We start from the raw sequence: 19311 nt of genomic DNA, 5'->3' as shown, positions 1-19311 counted from the left end.
TGCGGCGCGGTGCTCTGTGTGACAAGTGATGGACTACAATACGGGTGAGGTCATCGGCTGGCACACGGCATGGTCTCGCCCCCGAGCGGATATCTGGCCGGTAATGAAACAAAACAATGAGACGCGACAGAAACGCGGAGGCGGAAGGGGAGGGGACAATGGGTAATGAATGTGATGGCAGCGGTGTTGGCGGTGGGGATGATGTGCAGACAACGAGCACAAGGCAGCGCGCTGGGCGGTCGTCGTGTCGCAGCGGCTTGCCTCCAAGCAGGATGGACGAGCACAGCAAAACATGATGATGATCCACGATCGGCCTTGCCCGTGCGCGTACTGGTCGAAACTCTATGCCGTCGCTGCCAATGACACGCGCCCGCAAGCAGCTTCACCGACACGGCCATCTGGAATGCAGAAGTGCCCTTCTCCGCCAGTCCGAGAGCTCCGCCGGCAACGCCATCACCACCACTTGCGCCAGCTGCACGCACAAAACCGGGATGTCGTCGCATCAAGCAAGTGTTCGTGCGAGCTTGTTCGAACACCGTGGTCTACGGCCAGCCAAGCCGACAGTTTGCGCGGGACCGGCCTCGGCACTGCCACACGCTGGAGGCGCCGCTGATGAGCTGTTCCTGATGCATAAACAACCAGCTGGTACACGGCGTTGTCGATAATCTATCGCATATGCAGGAGCATCTTGACCCTGAGGACATCTACGAGACGGCTTCCTCGTTCGCCCGGTTCTTGCAGCGCCTCCACGCTGCTCCGGCACGTCTCGTCGACTGCGCACTGCACCAAATCACAAGTCAACCAGTGCAGCCCGCAGCCGTCAGTGCTGTCTATTCCAAGGTCTGTGCAGGACGCGATCTTGCTGTGCAAATCGTGGCTGCCGCGCGAGCGCGCCATCTCAACCAAATCACCTTCTTTCCTCCCCGTGCCGCGTGGTGACAGCGCACGTCGTGCAATCTTGCGCCTCTCCCCTCGACTGAAGTCTTCTACGAGCATACGTCTTCGTTGGAGCTCAATTGCGAGCATGACTCGCGTGGATGAGTCGTTCTTGAAGCCTTATCAGGCGTATTTGAAGAAACGTTCAGATGCGAGCACCCCACTCACGCGATACAGCTAAACTGTGCAGAACTTACCCACCTCGAGAAACAGCAGACGCCCAATGAAGTTCCGCCATCTTACAAGCCTGTCAACCTCGACACCAGGAAATGGCCCAAAGCGGACGCTGTACACATCTTGGCTACGACATACTTTGATCCCCCTCACAGTGCAAGACCAGGATGCCTGTTGGACAATTTCTTTTCTACCTAACTCGGCAGTCGCTGCTGAGAAGTGCAAAGCTCTTCGCAAAAGGATACGAGATTTTGCAAAAATGCAAACATCTCCTCTGCGAGTAGTTACGATGCCACCTCAGCTGCCACAATGGCACTCTTGCGGTCATTCCTTACGGCGTTGTTGTGCTTGTTCGGTAGCCACACGGTCACGGCGACATCAATACAACGCAGGCAAGACTCATCAGCTACGCACAACAATTATGCCTGCCGGAGTCCTTTTCATCCGAACCCGGTACGCATACAGCAGGTAGCCAGTCCGATTATCCAGTACGCTGACGGCATCCGAATCAGGTCATCGTGCTGCACGGGATTCTAGCCAACGCATATACTGGAATCAATGCTCTCTATGACTTCCTTGGCACTCAAGGTTTCTGCACCTTCTCAGCTACATATGGCGCCTTTCTACCTGGTGTGCTGCCAATCGACTTTGGTGGCGTCACCTCGATCAGTCAATCCTCTGCAGAGGTAGCAGCCTTCATCTTAAAAGTACTCGCCAGCACGGGCGCGTCACAGGTCGATATTGTTGGTCACTCAGAGGGCGCTTTCATGGCACTTTACGTGCCAAAGTTCTACCCATACCTCCAGCCGTACATCAGAAGTATCGTTGCCGTTGGCCCTCCTACACATGGTACAACTATCTCCGGGATCTACGAGGCGGCCTACATTTTCGGAGAAACTTCGCGACGTCTTATTGGCGATTTCTTCGAAGCCGTGGGCTGCGGTGCATGCGATGATCTTGGACCAGAGGGACCCGCTGTCATTGCATTGAATACTGGCCCGATCGCACAGCCTGAAATTCGCTACACAATCATTGCCTCGCAATTCGATGAAATCATAACTCCGACCACGACAGCCTTCGTCTTCGAGCCTGGTGTGATCAATCTGTACATTCAGCAGTACTGCCCCGCAGACGCATCAGGACACGCCCGCGAACCATACAGCCCCAACATTCAAGCTGTTGTTATGAACGCGTTGAACGGATTTCCGGCGGGTCCTGCAGTCTGCAGCGCTGGTCCGGATCTCATAACTGCGATCACTGGCGTCCTTGCATTTTCCGGAGGCAGCGACTTGAACCTATTCCAGGAGCTCGAGCAGAAGTTTTCCGACATAGTGGGAGGAGTTGGCTTTATCAAGAAATGATAGGATTGGCGATTGCTGGTCAACGTCAGTGTACATAACGCGTGTCTACTTGTTCGGCGAATTATCAAGATTACAGTGCTCACAGCTCGACGTATCGAAATACATGACTCCACTGCGTGGCTGGTAACAAAGACCTAAATCGTACAACAGGAAACACGACGTGTCGACAAGAAGTGCTGTCCGTCCTTCGTGTCTCGAATGCAATCTGCCATGCCAAGCATGAATCGTCTCACATTCACAAAGAACTTTCGAGCGCACGGACTGTATCTGCAGAGCAATGCAGCCTTACAACAGCAGGTTCCAAGAATGTCACAGTCAGCACGCAATGCTATCATCAAAATGTCCATACATGTCATCGGAGACCGCTCCATCAAAGTCCGGACCTTGATGGCCCGAGCTCTTTCGTCACGAGCCATACTGCTACAGTATATGTTGACAAAGAAGCCTGATCACAGGCATACAACATACTTTCCACCCTCGTTCAAGATGTCAGCCAAAACGATTACCGCATCAAATTCCTCAAGCCACCCCTCACTCGCGACTCTTCCACCCGAACTGCTACTTGAAATCATTCCTCAAATCTCTTATTCACCAGAATCCCTCCTTTCGCTGATTCTCACCTCTCGCAACCTCCACAACCTCATCAAATCCCACGAATACAGCCTGACACGCTCAATAACACACCATCAAATCCCCCAAAAACAACAAACCAATTACTTCCCTTCGCTGGACCAAATCACAACATTCGCCAACCTCTCAACATACCACACCCGCCTTCAGGTCCTCTCAAACCTCGTCGACAAGTACCCATCTCTCGGATCCAACAACAAGAGTGATCCCGCCACCCACACCCACCACCACTGCCCCTCCTGCTCCTCCTCCACCCTCTGGCTCCTCAACCCCCGCTGGTCCACCCTCCACAAAACCGGCCTTCTCCTCCTCTACCGCCTCCAAGACCAAGGGTCCTACTGCCATAAAGTCGCCCTGCTCAATGGTCTGCCGGCTATAAGTCTCGCTTGCATGTTGCTGGCCCTTCTAGCGCAGAATCGCATATTACGCGCGAGTGGGTTGCTTGAGACTTTACCGAAAATTGAAGGTAATCGATGGTGGGAGAGTTTTGGAGGAGGGACGAAAGAGGAAGAAGAGAGGAGGAGGAAATTAATTGAGATGAGGGAGACGGAGATGGTATGTGAGGAGATGGGGTTGAAATTTGGGGTGGGGTTTTATGGGAGTTTGTTTGAGGGCTTGTATGAAACAGAGGACGAGGGAGAAAAGAAGGAATCGTGGGCGAGGAAGTATGTGCTCAAATTTCTTCCCAACGCTGTGCCTGGCCATTCACTGACAAGTGTGATCGCAGAGCTCTAGAAACCGAACTCGCATCTCTGCCTTATTTGCAGACAGCTTTCTTCCCTTGCTGTGGTGCTCCAAGGCCGCCGACTCTTACTTCTTGTTTACGAAGGGCTTTTGCTGCGAAGTGTCATTGTCAATTCTCAGAAATTGAAAGGAAGCTGTGGGAAGTTTTGTCGAATACTGCATTAGATGAGGTTGATGAGACATTAATGGGGAAGATAGTAAGAGGTGAAGAAGATGTTGGGAAGGGTGGGATGAGGAGAATCTTCTGATTAGGGCATTGTGACCTAGCCAGGCCATGCTCCTGGGCAGTGCTTGACAATGCTTGGTCGGGTCAGCTCTTGGTTCAATGAGGCTTGTGCTCAGCGCTGGGAAGAGGCGCATTGTCTGAGTTACAACCTTGAACATTGTGATGAGACCACGAGGGTCACAGTGATAGCAGAGCAGGCACTGCTGAAGCTCGTCTCGCTCCAAGACATGGCGACTTTTCCGTTAAGCGCTGTACTCAGCAGATCTGCTGCTCTCGAGCGGCGTATGGAAAGGCTATTGCATTTTCTTGAACTGATAGTTTGCACCATCTGCTGCCAGATCAGCGAGCTTCTGCAGAGGCATCACATATATGTAGAACATTTCGAGGGCGAACTTCGTGCTTTTGCGTCTCCCTGTTCGGCGGCAAGGATCCCGGAATTTAGCATCGTGATTGGTCTACGAAAATTAGCGCGGGTCCACAGGTTCACTCCAGCTCCAACTCCAGCGGCTACGCGAGCTTGATCTTTCCTTTCCTTGCCATGATCACAAACTGCTGCAGCAAGCGCCTGTTGTCCCTCAAACTGTCGCGTGCCACGAGTACGACGGCGGCACTGCAACATTCGCGCGTGTACCTGCTTCATCAATGATGAGAGGCCGCAGACGACTTGAGCGCCCAACGAGCCTGCCGCCGTGCAGAGCACTGCCTCTCTGGTCCTAGGCTCCAAGATGTATATTGCTCGTATGCAGCTGAAGGTAGCCTGACCTCATCCATACCGGCACTCTGCACTAGCGAGTGCAGCAGAGCTGATCCCGACCTGCAAATAGCTTGCCATGGCGCGCTTCCTCCGGACAGGCATCATGCCAGGCATTGCGGTGTTCATATACAGCCAGGCGAGCCGGCCAGTCGATGATACCTGAACCACCACTCGCTCGCCACCTTTGCAAGGTGTGCGGGTCCCGAGTGCTTGTGCATTCTTACATTTGTTCGCTTAGCTGAAGGAACAGCTAGGGCGTTCTTTCAGTCTCACTTTGTCGCAAAGAACTCCGAGTTCGACGTCCGTCACTATAAGCCACATTTCCTGCTGGTCAGGTCTCCCTTCCCGCAATATCGAATGCTACGTTGGCCGCTCTGCATGAGCAGTCACATACTTGGCACGAGCCATGGAACGAGAGACGTCTCCACAGGCCACCAGCCACCACGCGGCAGGACCAAGAAGACAAGACACTGGCACTCCACCCTGGGAACGAGCCGCTACTAAGCAAGTGCCATTCGCCGACGCAGGTACTGCAAACGAGCTCTCAGCAGCAGAACGTCATGCTCTGCCCGCCTTATGGACCGCCCGCAGCAACAGTGTTTCTGGACGTGATGCAAGCAAAAAGGAGCCAAGTCCCAAGCAGCACTCCCGCAAGTACCATTCCATCAGTGAAGGATCGCCCGTTGAGCCACATGGCAAGAATTGGAGTGCTGGCCAACCAGCGCCATACGAGACACCGCTGGACTTCGCGCCTACGATGAGCACGGCCGCCTCACGGTCTGGCCTCGTGAGCCCTGTCAGGATTCCCGGTGGACCGGCGCCACCATTGACGCCGCCGGATAGCACACGTGGCAAGTCACTGGATCACACGGACGTGAACTCAGATGAGGATCCTTCTGGAATCAGAGTACTTCCGGGCACAATGTCGACCAGGCCTACGACGAAATCGCACGGCTCACGTCAAACGAAGAGCGACGATGCAGCAGAACCCGCACGCCAAGCAGACAAATTTGGCAATCGGATGAGATCAGCTCTTTCTGGCATCTTCAAGATGAGAGCTTCGAATGAGGAAGATTTCGTCAGAATTGGTGACAAGCACTGGACTGAGGAATAGAAAATATCATTGTGTCGCCAAGATGAGACACATATGGAAGACTGTTGATCAGACTGTAGATGAAATTATCATGAAGACTGTGAATGGTTGTAGATGTCTGACGACTTACGAAGATCTCCTTTACATAGCTACAGCCGGACAGCTACATGCTTTCCTGCAGAATTTGAAGATCTGAATCCTTCGCCAAGGTCTTTAGCGCTTGATCTATACCTTTGCGAAGCGCTCTGTTGGCGGCGCTGGCATTGCATAGCGCGCTTTCGTCAAGATACTAACAGGCGCGCGATTGACAGACTTCAATAGATGCATTGATGGCTTCAATAATGGCATAACGACCACAGCAGAGCGGCACCGAGGAAGCTTGCGTGTTCGCCGCAGTCGCTGTCTTTCAGGCGAGCTGTGCTTACTGTTGTGCAGACGCCTAATAACATGCAGCTGATCCTGTTCCTGCTCAACATTCTGTTGGAAGCATCTGAGACCTCCGTAGCTCGATGCCGGAGAAAAGGTATATCTCATGTCGGCAGTCAGTCCATCGGGCCACTCTTCACGTCATATCGATGTTCTGACCGTCTCCCAGATTTGCGCACCAGTCGGTCAATGCTCGCAGGTGGAGTCGATGTGGTGAAGAGAGCGGCAAGCAACGCTCATTGGCCAGCCATCTCATGCTCCACAGCGGAAGCTTAAATGTGGGCGCTTACAGCGAGCTGAAACGGCAAAGTCTCCCTCTCGACTGCACCACACGCAGCGGACGTGTAGCGCAGGGCACCACTCGCGTGCAGGATGGTGCAGGAATTGCACCCTGTCGCTCGTCGGATCACAAGCCTGGCTTCTCGATCACGAGCGAATACCTGCTTTCATCCTAGCGGCAAATGTGCTGTGCCGCATCTCTACCAACCAGCCCTTCTATATGTGCCAAGGGTCGCCACCACGCTCGTGGGATGCACAGGATGTGGCATTCTCACTGCAGGCGCCTATCACTCCACGATTCGAGGCTTTCCGGCTCACGCAGACTTGCCCTGGGCCGCCTTACGCACGCTCTGTAGGTTAACATAGTACACTCCGCAGCCATCCTTCCTCCTAGTCTCACTCTCTTGCCATCTGTACGCGCTGACCTTCTGTACGCCTGCCTCTCTGCCTGTTTCATATTTACCGCCTGCAGCTATCATCGACGAGCCCGCGCCGGTTGCATGCTCCACAGGAAACGGACAAGCGAGGAGTCGCATTGAAAGAGCTTCAGAGAGTGGTCGCATACTTGCATACCAGACATGTATGGCTTCAGTTCGCTGTTAGTGGCAGCTGCGACTGTCCAGCTTGCAGCAGCGCACACTGTGATCACATATCCGGGATGGCGAGGGAACAATCTACACACCACTGGCGAGCTGCCTCAGAACAACATCGACACGATCGGCATAGACTACAACAACAGCACGGGGGAATATGAGTTTCCCTTTGGCATGCAGTGGATGTATCCATGTAGGTGGACAGTCTTGCGCCTTGCGACAGACCATGGCTAATGACTGATGACAGGCGGTGGACTTCCTCAAGCACAAAATCGGACAAAATGGCCAGTAGGAGGAGGAGCATTATCAGTACAGCCCGGATGGTTTCCAGGACACAAGAAAGCACTATTCTACGTGAACATCGGGATAATCGCCCAAGGGCAAGTGGCACCACCGAACATGTCACATCCCGTCGTAGGACCTTTCGAGGTGACGGGCCCGGACAATCTACAATACAACGGACAATTTTGTCTGCCACAAGTACGCTTTCCGGCAAGCTTGAATCTCACAGTTGGCCAAAATATCACATTACAAGTGATAGAAACCGCGCAACACGGCGCAGCACTATACAGCGTGAGTATTGGACTTTTGAAAGTAGCTTCAGCCGCACAGGATTGCTGACCCAGAGCTCCATATAGTGCGTCGACATAACACTCGTTGAGCCCGACGACGAAGAAATCAAGGAAGTCACCCCACAAAACTGCTACAACAGCACAAATCTCGGCTTCAACAAATACTTCACAACACAAGCCCTCACAGCAGGCGCCTCGAGTTCAGCGTTACCCTCCGGAGCACTATCAATCGCCGCGATGGTCTCCTTGTTCATGTACCACTTATTATAAAAATCCGACTATCGACCAGCGACAAGAAATACGACGATCATGACTCTCTTTTACTTCTTCTTGTGCATACCTGAAAGCATAGGGCCACGGGACGTGTGGGCCGGCCGCCCAAAATGATATCCCGGAAGGAACTCGGCACGGCGCTGTTGGAGGTCGTGCATGTTTGTTTTCACTATTACAGAACTTGGGGCATCAAGCAGTCACAGTCGCAGATTTCAAGTTATGCGTTAATAGAGACTTAACAAGTTCGAAAACTAATCTTCAATTGTTGTGCAATGTCTGAATTCCGAATTGATATGGCCACGGGGGAGAAGCATAACTACTTGCACTGCACAAGGAGACCCATATCTCCGTCCTCCCTGAAATCGCTCAACTTTTGATCGAAGTGAATGCACCTCTTTCACATGCATCATAATAGCGCCAAGCTATATCTTAGTTCATCTTCCCACTACTCTGGATGCGTCGGATCGATCCACTGCAGAGAAGAACAGTCAGCACATCAGACTCAGGCACATACAACATCACTCTTCCACCTCCCATCCTGTCCGCTTTACTCAAAACGTACCTTCACAGTCTCCGGCTTCTCCACAGGCTCCACATCCGGTAAATTTACCGCAATCGCCTCACTATCACTCCTCATCAAAACACACTCCAATTTCTCGTCCGCACTCGCATTGATCTCCTGATGAGGAACATAAGGAGGAACATAAATGAAGTCTCCTGGACCAGCTTCAGCAGTGAATTCGAGTTTCTCGCCCCATCGCATGCGAGCGCGGCCTTTGAGGACGTAGATTACGGATTCCAGGTGGCCGTGGTGGTGGGCTCCGGTTTTGGCGTTTGCGTGGACTGGAGGGATGAGTGTTTAGTATGATTTGCTTGTGGTTTATGGTTTTGGGGAGATGTGGAGGGAGTAAGGCTTACTGTGGACTGTACCAGCCCAGAGTTTCTGAGCTCCTACTCTCGCGAAGTTTATGGCGGCTGCGCGGTCCATTCCTGGTGTCATATGTTGCCCTCCTACTGGCTCAAGGGAGTCGGAAGGAATTACACGGACGCCTGAGGTCTTCCAGGCATCTTCGGGAGCTGGAGGCGGGTGGGCATGATCGTGATCGTGAGCGCTTGATGCATCGGCCATCGTTCGTTGTTTAGTGGAAGTGTTATTGGCAGTTGATGTATATTTTGTATACTACTATGTTAGGCAACCGTTGGTCGTGCACGCAAAGTCAGTGGTGTGCTTGTGGATATGAATGATCGAAGCTCTAAGTGGGGTCGATCGGGCAAGCATTGAGGCCTCGGCCAACTTCATCAGAGTGTAAATATGACAGCAAGAAGCTCGTCGATATTCAATACTTGAGCTGGCCGTTTTGACCTTCCGGTTGGACGTTCACGGGGCTAGAAAAGCTTACGTCTTGCTAATTCTGCATAGATCGCCTTCGCCATTGTGCACCTTCCAATGTGAATAGGTATTCCTCGATACGCTCGGAGTTGCAAAGTTGAATAATCGACTCGTTTTTCGCGGGCCTCAGGATAACCCAGGATTTACAGAGAGCAAGAACAATTTAAAGTGGTCGCATTGCTCTCGTGTCACTAATGCAGTGAGCAGTAAGCACTCTGGCGACTGCGTTCATGAGAAGTCCATCAAGCTGGGACTTCGAGCAGCAAGCCAACGATGCCTGCGAAGGTGGTGGTATTGGCCATCAAGGTGCATCGAAGTGAGTAAACGTTTTGCGCTGCATAAAACGCTGGGGACATGCATTCAAGAAGTGGTATAAAGGAGCCATTTTCGTTAGGCCTGGGTCTGTGGTTCGGGTCGAGTGCTCCATACCTGTGAGCGACCCGAGGAATCTTCGATCTTGATCAGATGGTAGGCACGTTCAGCGGTGAGCGGCTGTTCGGCCATTGCCCGCGTTCCTTGTGAGGCAGCGCGACAAGCAATCGTTCGATGACCCCAAGCCAGAAATCACTGACGGCAAGGTCGTCATTGTCGCGAACCCCACCAAAGTCGTTCGAGCCAGTAGCTGTGGACTCTTTTGCCTCGCCTTGAGATATGAATCGAGCGTGGCGTGGAGAAGGCGTTTTGGCGAGGCGCAGGGTCTGCTCAAGCCTCCTTGCTCCCCATGCCCGGCCACAAAGCAATCTTGTCCATGATAGTCTGCAACCACGTGAACGTGCGTGGAACGATCGCACAAAACTCAGCAAAGAGCATGTCGACCACGTCGACTGGTGAAGACCTCAAGCAAAGTCGCCGCGACCCATTGGTCCAAAACATCAGCTGAGACTTCAGCCTCAAGCCTCTCGCTCAGCTTCCAAGTTCCAGATGCCTGAATGCCAAAACTCTCAAGCTTTCTGCTTGCACGTGGCGTGCGCGTGCTGAGGTCGTGCCAATGATATTGGCACAACGTCGTGGAAGGCTTCTGCAGGCTTGATGTTTCTCGGTGGCTCCGACGTCTACACATGTCGTCGCATCGAAGACCAATGGCACCAAAGGATTCGAGGCGCCCTGTTTGCGGGGTGTAAGACGTGGCCCAAGAGGCATAAGAGGAACCATCTTGCTCTCGGTATAGAAGACGGAGACGCACAGCCTTTGCAGCGGGCATAATCAGAATCGAATCCAGAATGGCAACCACAGCTTACCCTACCGAACCAGTCTATGTCCATAATGGCAGTTGGAACGACACTAGCCGAAAGCACCCCGCCATGGGATGGCTGGAGACTTACACCAAGACCGCAATAGATGGCAAGCTATTCGATAAACCAGCTGAGCGCTCCAAATGGATGTCGGATGATCGTAAGTACAGTGTCTCCTCGCAAACCCGTCGATCAATTCTGACCAAAGCTACACCAGACGTGCTCGTCAAATCCACCGGCGAAGTCCGCAACGGAGGTGATGCATCTTGGGAGGCTATAAGCAAGGAACTCTATGCTCCTTTCAAGGAACACTTGCACTCCCCAACTTATGCCACAGCTGTCCAGACAGGGTCGAATACGTGGGAGCTCACAGGTCTTGCGACCCTGTTCTGGAAACTTCAAGTTCCAGGCCAGGGCCACAATATCGCAGATCCTAGCGGAAAGACTTGGGATGGCGCCATTCCTTCTGCATTCAAGTTTGCGTTCCGGGAGGAAGGAGGGCAGATCAGGATTTCAAGGACAGAGATCTCTTCGGACCCGAGCGCAGCGCTTGTTGCTATGCTCAAGACTGGTATGCTGAAGCCAGAGGATCTCATGAAGTAGAGTTCGGGGGAGGTGTGTCAGTTGTAGGTTGCATGTTTGGTATGATTCAGGCCTCGAGGGTCATCGCTCAATCATCGGATTCCTCTTTCCAGTAGATTTCCATCCCGTCAAAGACATTCGGATCGATCTCGAAAACCGGGAACTTCCTCATCACCCTGTTCGAGCCGAACTTCTTCGCCAGCTCACCCAATTCACCTCCTCTCTTCTGCAGCCCTCCCACAGAGCTGCCAACATAGATCCCAGCATCCTGCTCAACCAAATCCCTCATCATGTCCGCGTTCATATCCACAAATGGCTCGAACAACACTGTTCCTTCTCCGAGATGTTGTTTCACCTCACCCAGTCCCATCGCATTTTTGTCGACATCCACCACCTCCACTCCCAGCGTCTTGAAATATTCTCGATCCAGTTCCGTGTATGCTGGATCACTAACCCACACATCTCCTTCTCTCTCCACCTCTTCTCCCTCATCTTGCTGCCCTCTCACATACTCCATGAAATCCCAAAATACCACAGTCTGCCACAAGGTCCTCCTTCTACATTCCACATTGTCCCGACTCAGACTCCCACTGCCCAGGCAGACGAACCTCTCTAATTTCTCCGAACCTCTGACATCCAAAACCCACTCGACCAGTTTTAGTAGCTGCTTCCTACATTCTGTCTTCCTCCACTGCTTCAGCTTCGTCTCGAAATCGCGCTTAATGTCCGAAATAGTGAGATCGCGGGAAACAGGTGGAGGAGCACTGGCGAGCCCGTGGCTGAGAGGTTGAGCTTGTGAAGGTCGCGACTTCTTGCCCTTGCGAGAAGGCACAGGAGTCCATTCGTCGTTTGCCGAGGAGGCCATCACGGTAAAATGTGTTGCTGTGGCAGACTTGAGCAAAACTCAAGACGAATGTCGTGAAATGGAGGTCGACGAGATAAGAGAGGGAAAAATTTCTTGAGGAAAGAATGTTTTGACAGCTTGCTGTGAGAGATTAGTGCAGGACCGACCTACCTCTCACGCACCATCTACTCCCACGACATTCAGCAATACGTGCGATGGTATGAAGCGCGAGGTGTGGTTGCTGGTCGATGCCAGACGGGAGATGTCCAAGCAACACGACCAAAGCTTAAGTAGAACAGAGCTTCATGCTTGGCAACCAGTTCACGCATGGCTACATTTATCCCTTGGCCAGATATAATAGAAGAGAATTGATGAACCTGTAGCAAGGGCGTGCTTACATCTCACCGCACTCGAGGAAAATATGCTTGATCTCCAGAAAATGTCCTCCTTGCGAAGTCCCATTTTTGTACAGCTCCTGTCTGCCACATGCATGGATATATAAACTGTATGCACAATGCCCTCTTCTTCTTCTCTTCGTCCACACACTGCTCAAACGTACAGTGCACGCCGCATCATTACAAGTCCATCATCTCTCTCACTGCTCGTACAATCTTCTCGCGCAATGAAGTACATGCTCCGTAGATACAATCTTACTGCGTTGAAGCTCAACTTTGCACTTCCCTTTTGACCCCTCCCGCAGCGCAAATGGAATCCCATACTCGAGTCTAATCCACGCCAGCATACAAGTCCACCACAATGTTGATCGCCGCGACCAGGATCTCAGCTGCGATGAGGACGATCACAATCCATTCCAGATATTCACCTAGAGCACAACAGAGTCAGCCATATCACGCATATCGAACATGAAAGGTCAGAACTTACCATGTGTATGACTCAACTGATCCTTCAACACTGCCAACAAATCCGCAATGACACCCACTCGCTCCTGCAACAACGCCACTCTTTGATCCATCTCCAGATAGCTTCTCACAGCAACATATACGGGTTCGAGCTGGGGCTCCGCCCACATGAGCTCAGGAGCATCGAGCACGGAACCCTGAAGATGGATGTTGATCCGCAAGATGAAAAGCTCTCCGATTTGCATGTTGATTTCTTTCCGTGTCATTTGAATGCGGCCAGTAGAAGCGATTTGTGAGGGGATTGTCTGAGTCGTGCTTATAGTGGCATCGAGCAGGTCTTCGTAGAGTGAGGTCTGGGAGAAGAAGAATGTTAGTAAGTCCTGCTTCGTTTCCACCTCCAGCTCGCAGTTCTGCTCATACAACGCAGAGACACATACCTTTGTCGACTGCGCCAAAGCATGACTGATGGCCAATTTGGTCATGTAGTTCCTCTTCTCGCGTAATGATATGAAATCATTGTATATCCGTGCCTGATACTCCCTCGTGTAGTAAAAGTTGAATTCCTCCGTCTGCACATCATCTTTTCCCAACTTTTCCTGTTCGAACTTGGAGATCTCTTTCAAGAATCTCTGTTCTTCCTTTACTGACATTCCCCATATGACCACAACGCCGTACTCGAAGAGGAAGACTTCCGGGATATGCACCGTGATATCCATTTCCGGATCGCGTTCGATCGAGGTTCCGGTTCCGAGTTCCCCGTCGTCCGCCGCTCTCGAGATCTCCGTACTTGAGGATGCAGTCGGTATCGGAGGCTCACCATTACCAGCCGAAGACCCAGCACCATTGTTCAGATCGATCAGATCCTCTCTCCTCTCTCGCGCGTTCTCGTCAACCTCAATCGCCGAATCACTAAACCTCCTAATGCGCTGACTGTGCACCACCTCTGGATCCTCTTCCTCGAACAGCACTGAACCTTCGTTATTGCCGCTACCACCACTAGACGCCCTCTTCAACCCTCCAGGTGATCTCGGCCTTAAATCATCCTTTTTGTACGAATACGGCGAGTACAAACATTCGTCAAACAGTTTCGGATTCGCGCCTTTTGTCTTCGTCCTCCCCTTCAGAAATCGCATCAGCTCCTCGATCCGGTAGCTCGAAGCTGTACAATAAGCCGTGACGCGCGGTAACCGCTGGCGATCCTCTTTGCCCAATCGCGCGGCATCTCGACGCGCAGTAGGGTCTTTGATGCGCGTGAATTGTGAGTAGACGTCTCGTCCGCTTTCCTCTTCGGGCCCATCGTCACCAACGTCTGGGTTAGGAAGGAGTTTGAGTTTTGACGCTGTTCGCGTTGTGCGTTGAGGGCCGATTTTGCTGGCTGGGTTGAGGTTGGGCATTTGGATCGCAGCGCCGGATGAGTTTCGTCTTCGCAGTTTGCTGTTCAGCGCGGAGAGCGTGCTCTGTTTGGAATCGATGGCGGAGGACCCGAAGCCATTGTTGGGAGCGTGAGAGGGTGGAGTAGAGGATAAGGGTGTCGGTCGTTGTCGATTGGGAGGAGAGGCTGTAGAAATGGTCGAGTTGAAGGTGACATTGCGCTTTGGTTTGGCAGGTGTCGGTCGCGGCGCGGAGGCGGAGGAGGAACTGGTGGTGGGGAGGAGAGGTGAAGTCTCATTTGTGGACGCCATGGCTGTTTCTGTCGGTGTAGAGTGAGGCAGCGAATTGGTGCTGGTGGATCTGGCGATGGTCCGACACGCCCACGTGCTGACAGAGCTCTCCGACGCGCGTAGTTGCGCTCTATGCCGTGCTTCTGTCAATCACGCCTCGAATGGCCTTGCCCAGGGTTGTGGCTCTCGCGCTCGGGTAGATGGCTTTCTTGAATGTGCAGTGCGGAGATCGGCGTGTGTGGTTGTACAAAGTGGACCTGTCAAAAAGCAGGTCGATGATCGTTCGTGAGGACGAGCTATCCTGGTCGCTCCACGATGACGTTGGGAGCTCGAGCCGAAATGTCTCCAATGCAGCACGAGCCATCTACACACACCACCTCCACTGCCTCTGCTGATTCTTGCCATACTTTGAAAGCATTTCTAGAATTACACGCAGCCCAAAAGCCATCCTCGATCAGCGCATGTTGGCAGCTGCGAACCTCCGCGGGGAATGTCCATTTTCCCACTCCTCTTCTTGGTGTCCTTCACTGGGAGAGGCGCCTCGCCAATGCATGGTGGAAGGATGAGTGGCTGAGCACTGCTCAGCCGACTCAGACGAGCCGCAACTCGATCGCAGCATTCGGAACATGTGCGAATTCCCAACTCCAATACCTTATTGCCCGGCGTCTCCACGGCAGTCTTTTTCTTCACTGTGCCGCGCGTATGAAACAGGGCCAGGTGCTGCACACATGTAGCCTATCCGACACGGTGGCGGAATGCGTCTGCTGCAATTCACTGACGGCGGTGCGCTGACGATACGCAACTACGCCAACGACAAGCGGCCGCCTTACGCTATTCTCTCTCACACATGGCTCACGAGCGATGAGGAAGTCCTCTACCAAGAATTGAACAATGATGCTGCAAAGAAGAAGCCAGGCTACGCTAAGATCCTGTTCTGCGGGCAACAGGCGAAGAAAGATGACCTGCATCACTTCTGGGTCGACTCGTGCTGTATCAACAGAACGGATAGCGCCGAGCTCTCTGAATCTATCTTGTCTATGTACCGCTGGTATGAGCAGGCGGTGGTCTGCTATGTGTACCTGCACGACGTTACGGCACTAAAACGACAGCACGGTGGCGATTCACACTCCGATTGGGAGCGCGCATTTCGGAGGAGCAGGTGGTTTACTCGCGGCTGTGAGTGTCTTGTTGTCCAACCGCCAATGCTTAGCTTACACACTCAAGGGACGCTGCAGGAACTGATTGCTCCAAAGCAAGTCGTATTCTGGTCGCGCGACGGTCATCGTCTCGGAACCAGAGAAGATCTAAAGCATCTGATTGCCGATATTACAAATATTCCCGTACCAGTACTCAGTGGAGCTTCGCCTTTGGATTTCTCAATCAACGAACGCTTGAGGTGGGCCGCCAATCGTGAGACCAGCAGGAGCGAAGACAAAGCCTACTGTCTGTTCGGCCTCTTCAAGGTGTTCCTTCCCCCGATGTACGGTGAAGGAGATCATGCCTTCGTCCGTCTGAGGCACGAGCTCGAATCTTCCAGACACATTACACCAGGCCTCGACGTTACCAAGCAACTAGGGAGGCGAAATGACTTGCTCCAGTCTTTACCGTTCGAACAGATGGACGCTCGGCGCATGAACATCAAAGATGCGCAGCTCGCGACTTGTGAGTGGATTTTACAAGATCCAGATTACATAACTTGGAACGCGAGAGACAAATTCAATCAACAACAGGGCATACTCTGGATCGCAGGAAAGCCAGGAGCCGGAAAGTCGACGATCATGAAGTTCGCACTTGTTCGTACTTTGGAATGTAAGCGGGACGACGAGCTTGTTCTGTCCTTCTTTTTTAACGCACGCGGCGTTATGTTAGAGAAGTGCGCACTCGGCATGTATCGATCTCTCGCCTTTCAGCTTCTTAGCAAGCTGCCGGATCTGCCAAGTGTGCTCGATGACTTGACATTTGTAACGGAAGCCGAATCTCAGTCTCCAAACTGGACCACCCCACTTCTTCAGAACCTGCTCGTGAAGGCCACACGGACCATGCGTAATCGGCGACTCAAAATATTCATTGATGCACTCGATGAATGCGACGTAAATGAGATTCAAGATATGGTCGAATTTTTTGAAACACTCCATGAACCAGGCACGTGCGACAGCCGGGTCGACATCTGTTTTGCGAGTCGCCACTATCCAACAGTTGTCATTAACTACGGTTCCTGTATTATTCTAGAACGTCAGAATGGACATGCAGATGATCTGAAGAAGTTCGTGCAGGGTCGCCTGAGACTTGGCAACAGCAAGGCAGCTCGCGAGATACAAACGGACGTACTCATAAAGGCGAATGGCATTTTCTTGTGGGCTGCCTTGGTTGTTGACATTCTAAACAAGGAGAAGTCGAGTGGACGTATGCGACATATCAAGAAGCGACTAAAGGAAATACCGGCAGGACTTACCCAGCTTTTCCAGGATTTGCTCAGGAAAGACGGCGAAAACATGACAGATTTATTGTTATGCTTACAGTGGATTTTGTTCGCTGAGAGACCCTTGGCCAGAGAGGAATTCTATTTCGCAATGGAAGCTGGACTACACGACCAGCCGGAAGGCGGTGGTACATGGATTCCAGAACCGTGGGATCAAGAGTTCGTGACTGCAGACGACATGGACCGTTTTGTGGCTAGCTCATCCAAAGGACTTGCCGAGGTCATTGAATCGGCAACAAGGTCTACGGTGCAATTCATCCATGAATCGGTTCGTGATTACTTGGTCAAAGACGGCGGCCTTTGTGAAATGTGGCCAGAATTTGTTGGGCAAGACCTGCGCAGTTACAGCCACGATCGACTGAGCACATGTTGCTTGAACTACTTTACAGCTGATTTGTCTTCATTTGTAGACGTCATCCCAGAACTCGACAACGTCAAGTACAAGATGATCCTCTTACAGAAAGAGATCTCCGATACATACCCTTTCCTCGAGTATTGCTTGAGGGGCATACTATATCACGCCGACCAATGTGCTGAGGAGCTGGCGCGGCCAAGATTGACAGATACCTTGGATCTGGATAGCTGGATCCGTAAAACGAACATCTTCAGAGTGGAACATGCCTCCTCACCCTACTGCGTAGTCACTACAACAGCAGCCTATGTCTATGCGACAGAAGGATGTCCGAGGTTGATGGGAGAAGTTTCGCCACGCCAATTCTGGTCTCGATGTGAGGGTAACACGTACATATACCCGGCTGTATCTGCGTTTGCGAGAGGCGCCGCTCCTGTTCTAAAAGTGCTTTTGGGCGAACATTGGTCATCTCTGCTTGTACAGGCTACCGAAGACCCAGGATTTGGAAAATTCCAAACAATAGATTCTGGCGACGATGCCCTGATCTGGGCCATCAGTCACTCCAACTGGGGTTTTGCCAGATGTCTGGTGGACTGTTTACCATGTGGCGAGAACCACATTACTTCTTCCACTTCGAAAGAACCTCGCAAGGTTCAGAATGCTCTGTTGGAGGCCGCCTACAATAACGAGCCGTCATTGATCAAACCCATCAAAGACAGAGGCGCGCTTCTTGATGGCTCGAATAGGGAAGTTTACAAAGGCCGCATCGCACTCCACGTTGCCGTGAAAAGGGCCAATGTAGAGTGCGTCGAACAGTTACTCGACTGCGGCGCAAATATCAACAACATTGACGCATTCGGGCGTACTGCTCTCCACGAAGCAGCTAACTTCCCGGGCCAAACCCTCGGATTGACTCTTACAGAGCTATTGCTTGGGCGAGGTGCTGACGTCAACGCATGCGGCGTTTTCAGTGGTGAGACAGTTCTTCACGTAGCTGCGAGACACGGTCATGCATCCATCGTGGCGCTGCTGCTTGACCACGGCGCGTACGTTGATGCCGAGTTCGATGGACAAACGGCTCTCCAGGTGGCATTAAGCCACGGCCATGTGTCCGTCGCAACGCTACTGCTGGACAAAGGCGCCTCCGTCCAGGCCGAGTGTTGCGGATGTACGGCCCCTGGAGAGACTTGTGGTGGCTACTGCCAAAAGCTCGAACTCACATCCGACGACTGCTTCTCGGCAGAGGATGCCGTGTTCTCTGAATTCATAAGCTTATAGCAGGTGATTTTGAGCAAGGCGAGGAGATTAGCAGGCATATTTTGTAAATCGCGAGGAAGATTAATCCAGCGACCTGTTTTTGGAAAGCAGGGACTTGCAATCGAAGTGCAGTCAGGTTCTCCGCTTCGCAGCGATTATGTCGAGCGCAATGTTGCACCCGGGCTCCCAGCTTTGTCACCATTCTCTGACATTGGAAAGACCGAAGAGAATCCACGATCGGACTGACGTTCTTCGACTATATCATCGATTGGATCATGGACCAAGTAACCGTGGCTACCTCTGAATGCAACTACCTGTGAGTGCAAACGCAGGTCGCTAAGCCAATCAGCAAAGCGTTTCATGGATCGAGAGAGCCAATCTAGTTAGGCGCTTGCACCCAGAGGTCGTTGCATTCAGAGGTAGCCACGGTTATGGCTTGCAGCAAATACAGTCTTCATCGAGCCATTCTCCAGCTGCGGAGAGAGCTTAATTGATGACCAGTCAAACAGTATAATGCGAGGCGCTGCACAAGAGAGAAACCACTATGCACGTTCTTCTATGGTCGGCTCTACTACACAAGAGACCAATACCTC

General features: G+C 52.3%; 9 protein-coding genes across 9 annotated transcripts; 6 read left to right on the top strand and 3 right to left on the bottom strand.

Annotated features, from left to right (window-relative positions):
• Positions 1–1419: 1419 nt before the first annotated feature.
• CKM354_000816000 (uncharacterized protein) lies at positions 1420–2471 on the top strand (the record flags this gene model as incomplete). The annotated part of the gene is made up of 2 exons (XM_044803528.1): positions 1420–1563; positions 1623–2471. The coding sequence occupies 2 exons, from the start codon at positions 1420–1422 to the stop codon at positions 2469–2471; spliced, it is 993 nt and encodes a 330-aa protein (XP_044659463.1).
• A 486-nt stretch (positions 2472–2957) lies between these two features.
• On the top strand, positions 2958–4093 carry CKM354_000815900 (uncharacterized protein; the record flags this gene model as incomplete). The annotated part of the gene is made up of 2 exons (XM_044803527.1): positions 2958–3766; positions 3829–4093. The coding sequence occupies 2 exons, from the start codon at positions 2958–2960 to the stop codon at positions 4091–4093; spliced, it is 1074 nt and encodes a 357-aa protein (XP_044659462.1).
• A 1138-nt stretch (positions 4094–5231) lies between these two features.
• On the top strand, positions 5232–5939 carry CKM354_000815800 (uncharacterized protein; the record flags this gene model as incomplete). Its single annotated transcript, XM_044803526.1, has 1 exon — positions 5232–5939. One exon carries the CDS (start codon positions 5232–5234, stop codon positions 5937–5939), a length of 708 nt encoding a protein of 235 aa, XP_044659461.1.
• A 1262-nt stretch (positions 5940–7201) lies between these two features.
• CKM354_000815700 (uncharacterized protein) lies at positions 7202–8058 on the top strand (the record flags this gene model as incomplete). Its single annotated transcript, XM_044803525.1, has 3 exons — positions 7202–7409; positions 7464–7789; positions 7855–8058. 3 exons carry the CDS (start codon positions 7202–7204, stop codon positions 8056–8058), a joined length of 738 nt encoding a protein of 245 aa, XP_044659460.1.
• A 448-nt stretch (positions 8059–8506) lies between these two features.
• On the bottom strand, positions 8507–9190 carry CKM354_000815600 (uncharacterized protein; the record flags this gene model as incomplete). The annotated part of the gene is made up of 3 exons (XM_044803524.1): positions 8507–8533; positions 8624–8904; positions 8980–9190. The coding sequence occupies 3 exons, from the start codon at positions 9188–9190 to the stop codon at positions 8507–8509; spliced, it is 519 nt and encodes a 172-aa protein (XP_044659459.1).
• Positions 9191–10671: 1481 nt separating this feature from the next.
• On the top strand, positions 10672–11286 carry CKM354_000815500 (uncharacterized protein; the record flags this gene model as incomplete). Its single annotated transcript, XM_044803523.1, has 1 exon — positions 10672–11286. The coding sequence occupies one exon, from the start codon at positions 10672–10674 to the stop codon at positions 11284–11286; it is 615 nt and encodes a 204-aa protein (XP_044659458.1).
• A 67-nt stretch (positions 11287–11353) lies between these two features.
• CKM354_000815400 (uncharacterized protein) lies at positions 11354–12130 on the bottom strand (the record flags this gene model as incomplete). The annotated part of the gene is made up of 1 exon (XM_044803522.1): positions 11354–12130. One exon carries the CDS (start codon positions 12128–12130, stop codon positions 11354–11356), a length of 777 nt encoding a protein of 258 aa, XP_044659457.1.
• A 704-nt stretch (positions 12131–12834) lies between these two features.
• CKM354_000815300 (uncharacterized protein) lies at positions 12835–14651 on the bottom strand (the record flags this gene model as incomplete). The annotated part of the gene is made up of 3 exons (XM_044803521.1): positions 12835–12932; positions 12992–13322; positions 13407–14651. The coding sequence occupies 3 exons, from the start codon at positions 14649–14651 to the stop codon at positions 12835–12837; spliced, it is 1674 nt and encodes a 557-aa protein (XP_044659456.1).
• Positions 14652–15385: 734 nt separating this feature from the next.
• Positions 15386–18739, top strand: CKM354_000815200 (uncharacterized protein; the record flags this gene model as incomplete). The annotated part of the gene is made up of 2 exons (XM_044803520.1): positions 15386–15806; positions 15855–18739. The coding sequence occupies 2 exons, from the start codon at positions 15386–15388 to the stop codon at positions 18737–18739; spliced, it is 3306 nt and encodes a 1101-aa protein (XP_044659455.1).
• Between the last annotated feature and the right edge of the window lie 572 nt (positions 18740–19311).

This window comes from Cercospora kikuchii (assembly GCF_019650295.1).
Source record: "Cercospora kikuchii DNA, contig_00005, whole genome shotgun sequence".
Taxonomy (NCBI): Eukaryota; Fungi; Ascomycota; class Dothideomycetes; order Mycosphaerellales; family Mycosphaerellaceae; genus Cercospora; species Cercospora kikuchii.
Note: the sequence above shows the minus strand (reverse complement) of the source record. Positions and strands in the feature narration are given on the sequence as shown.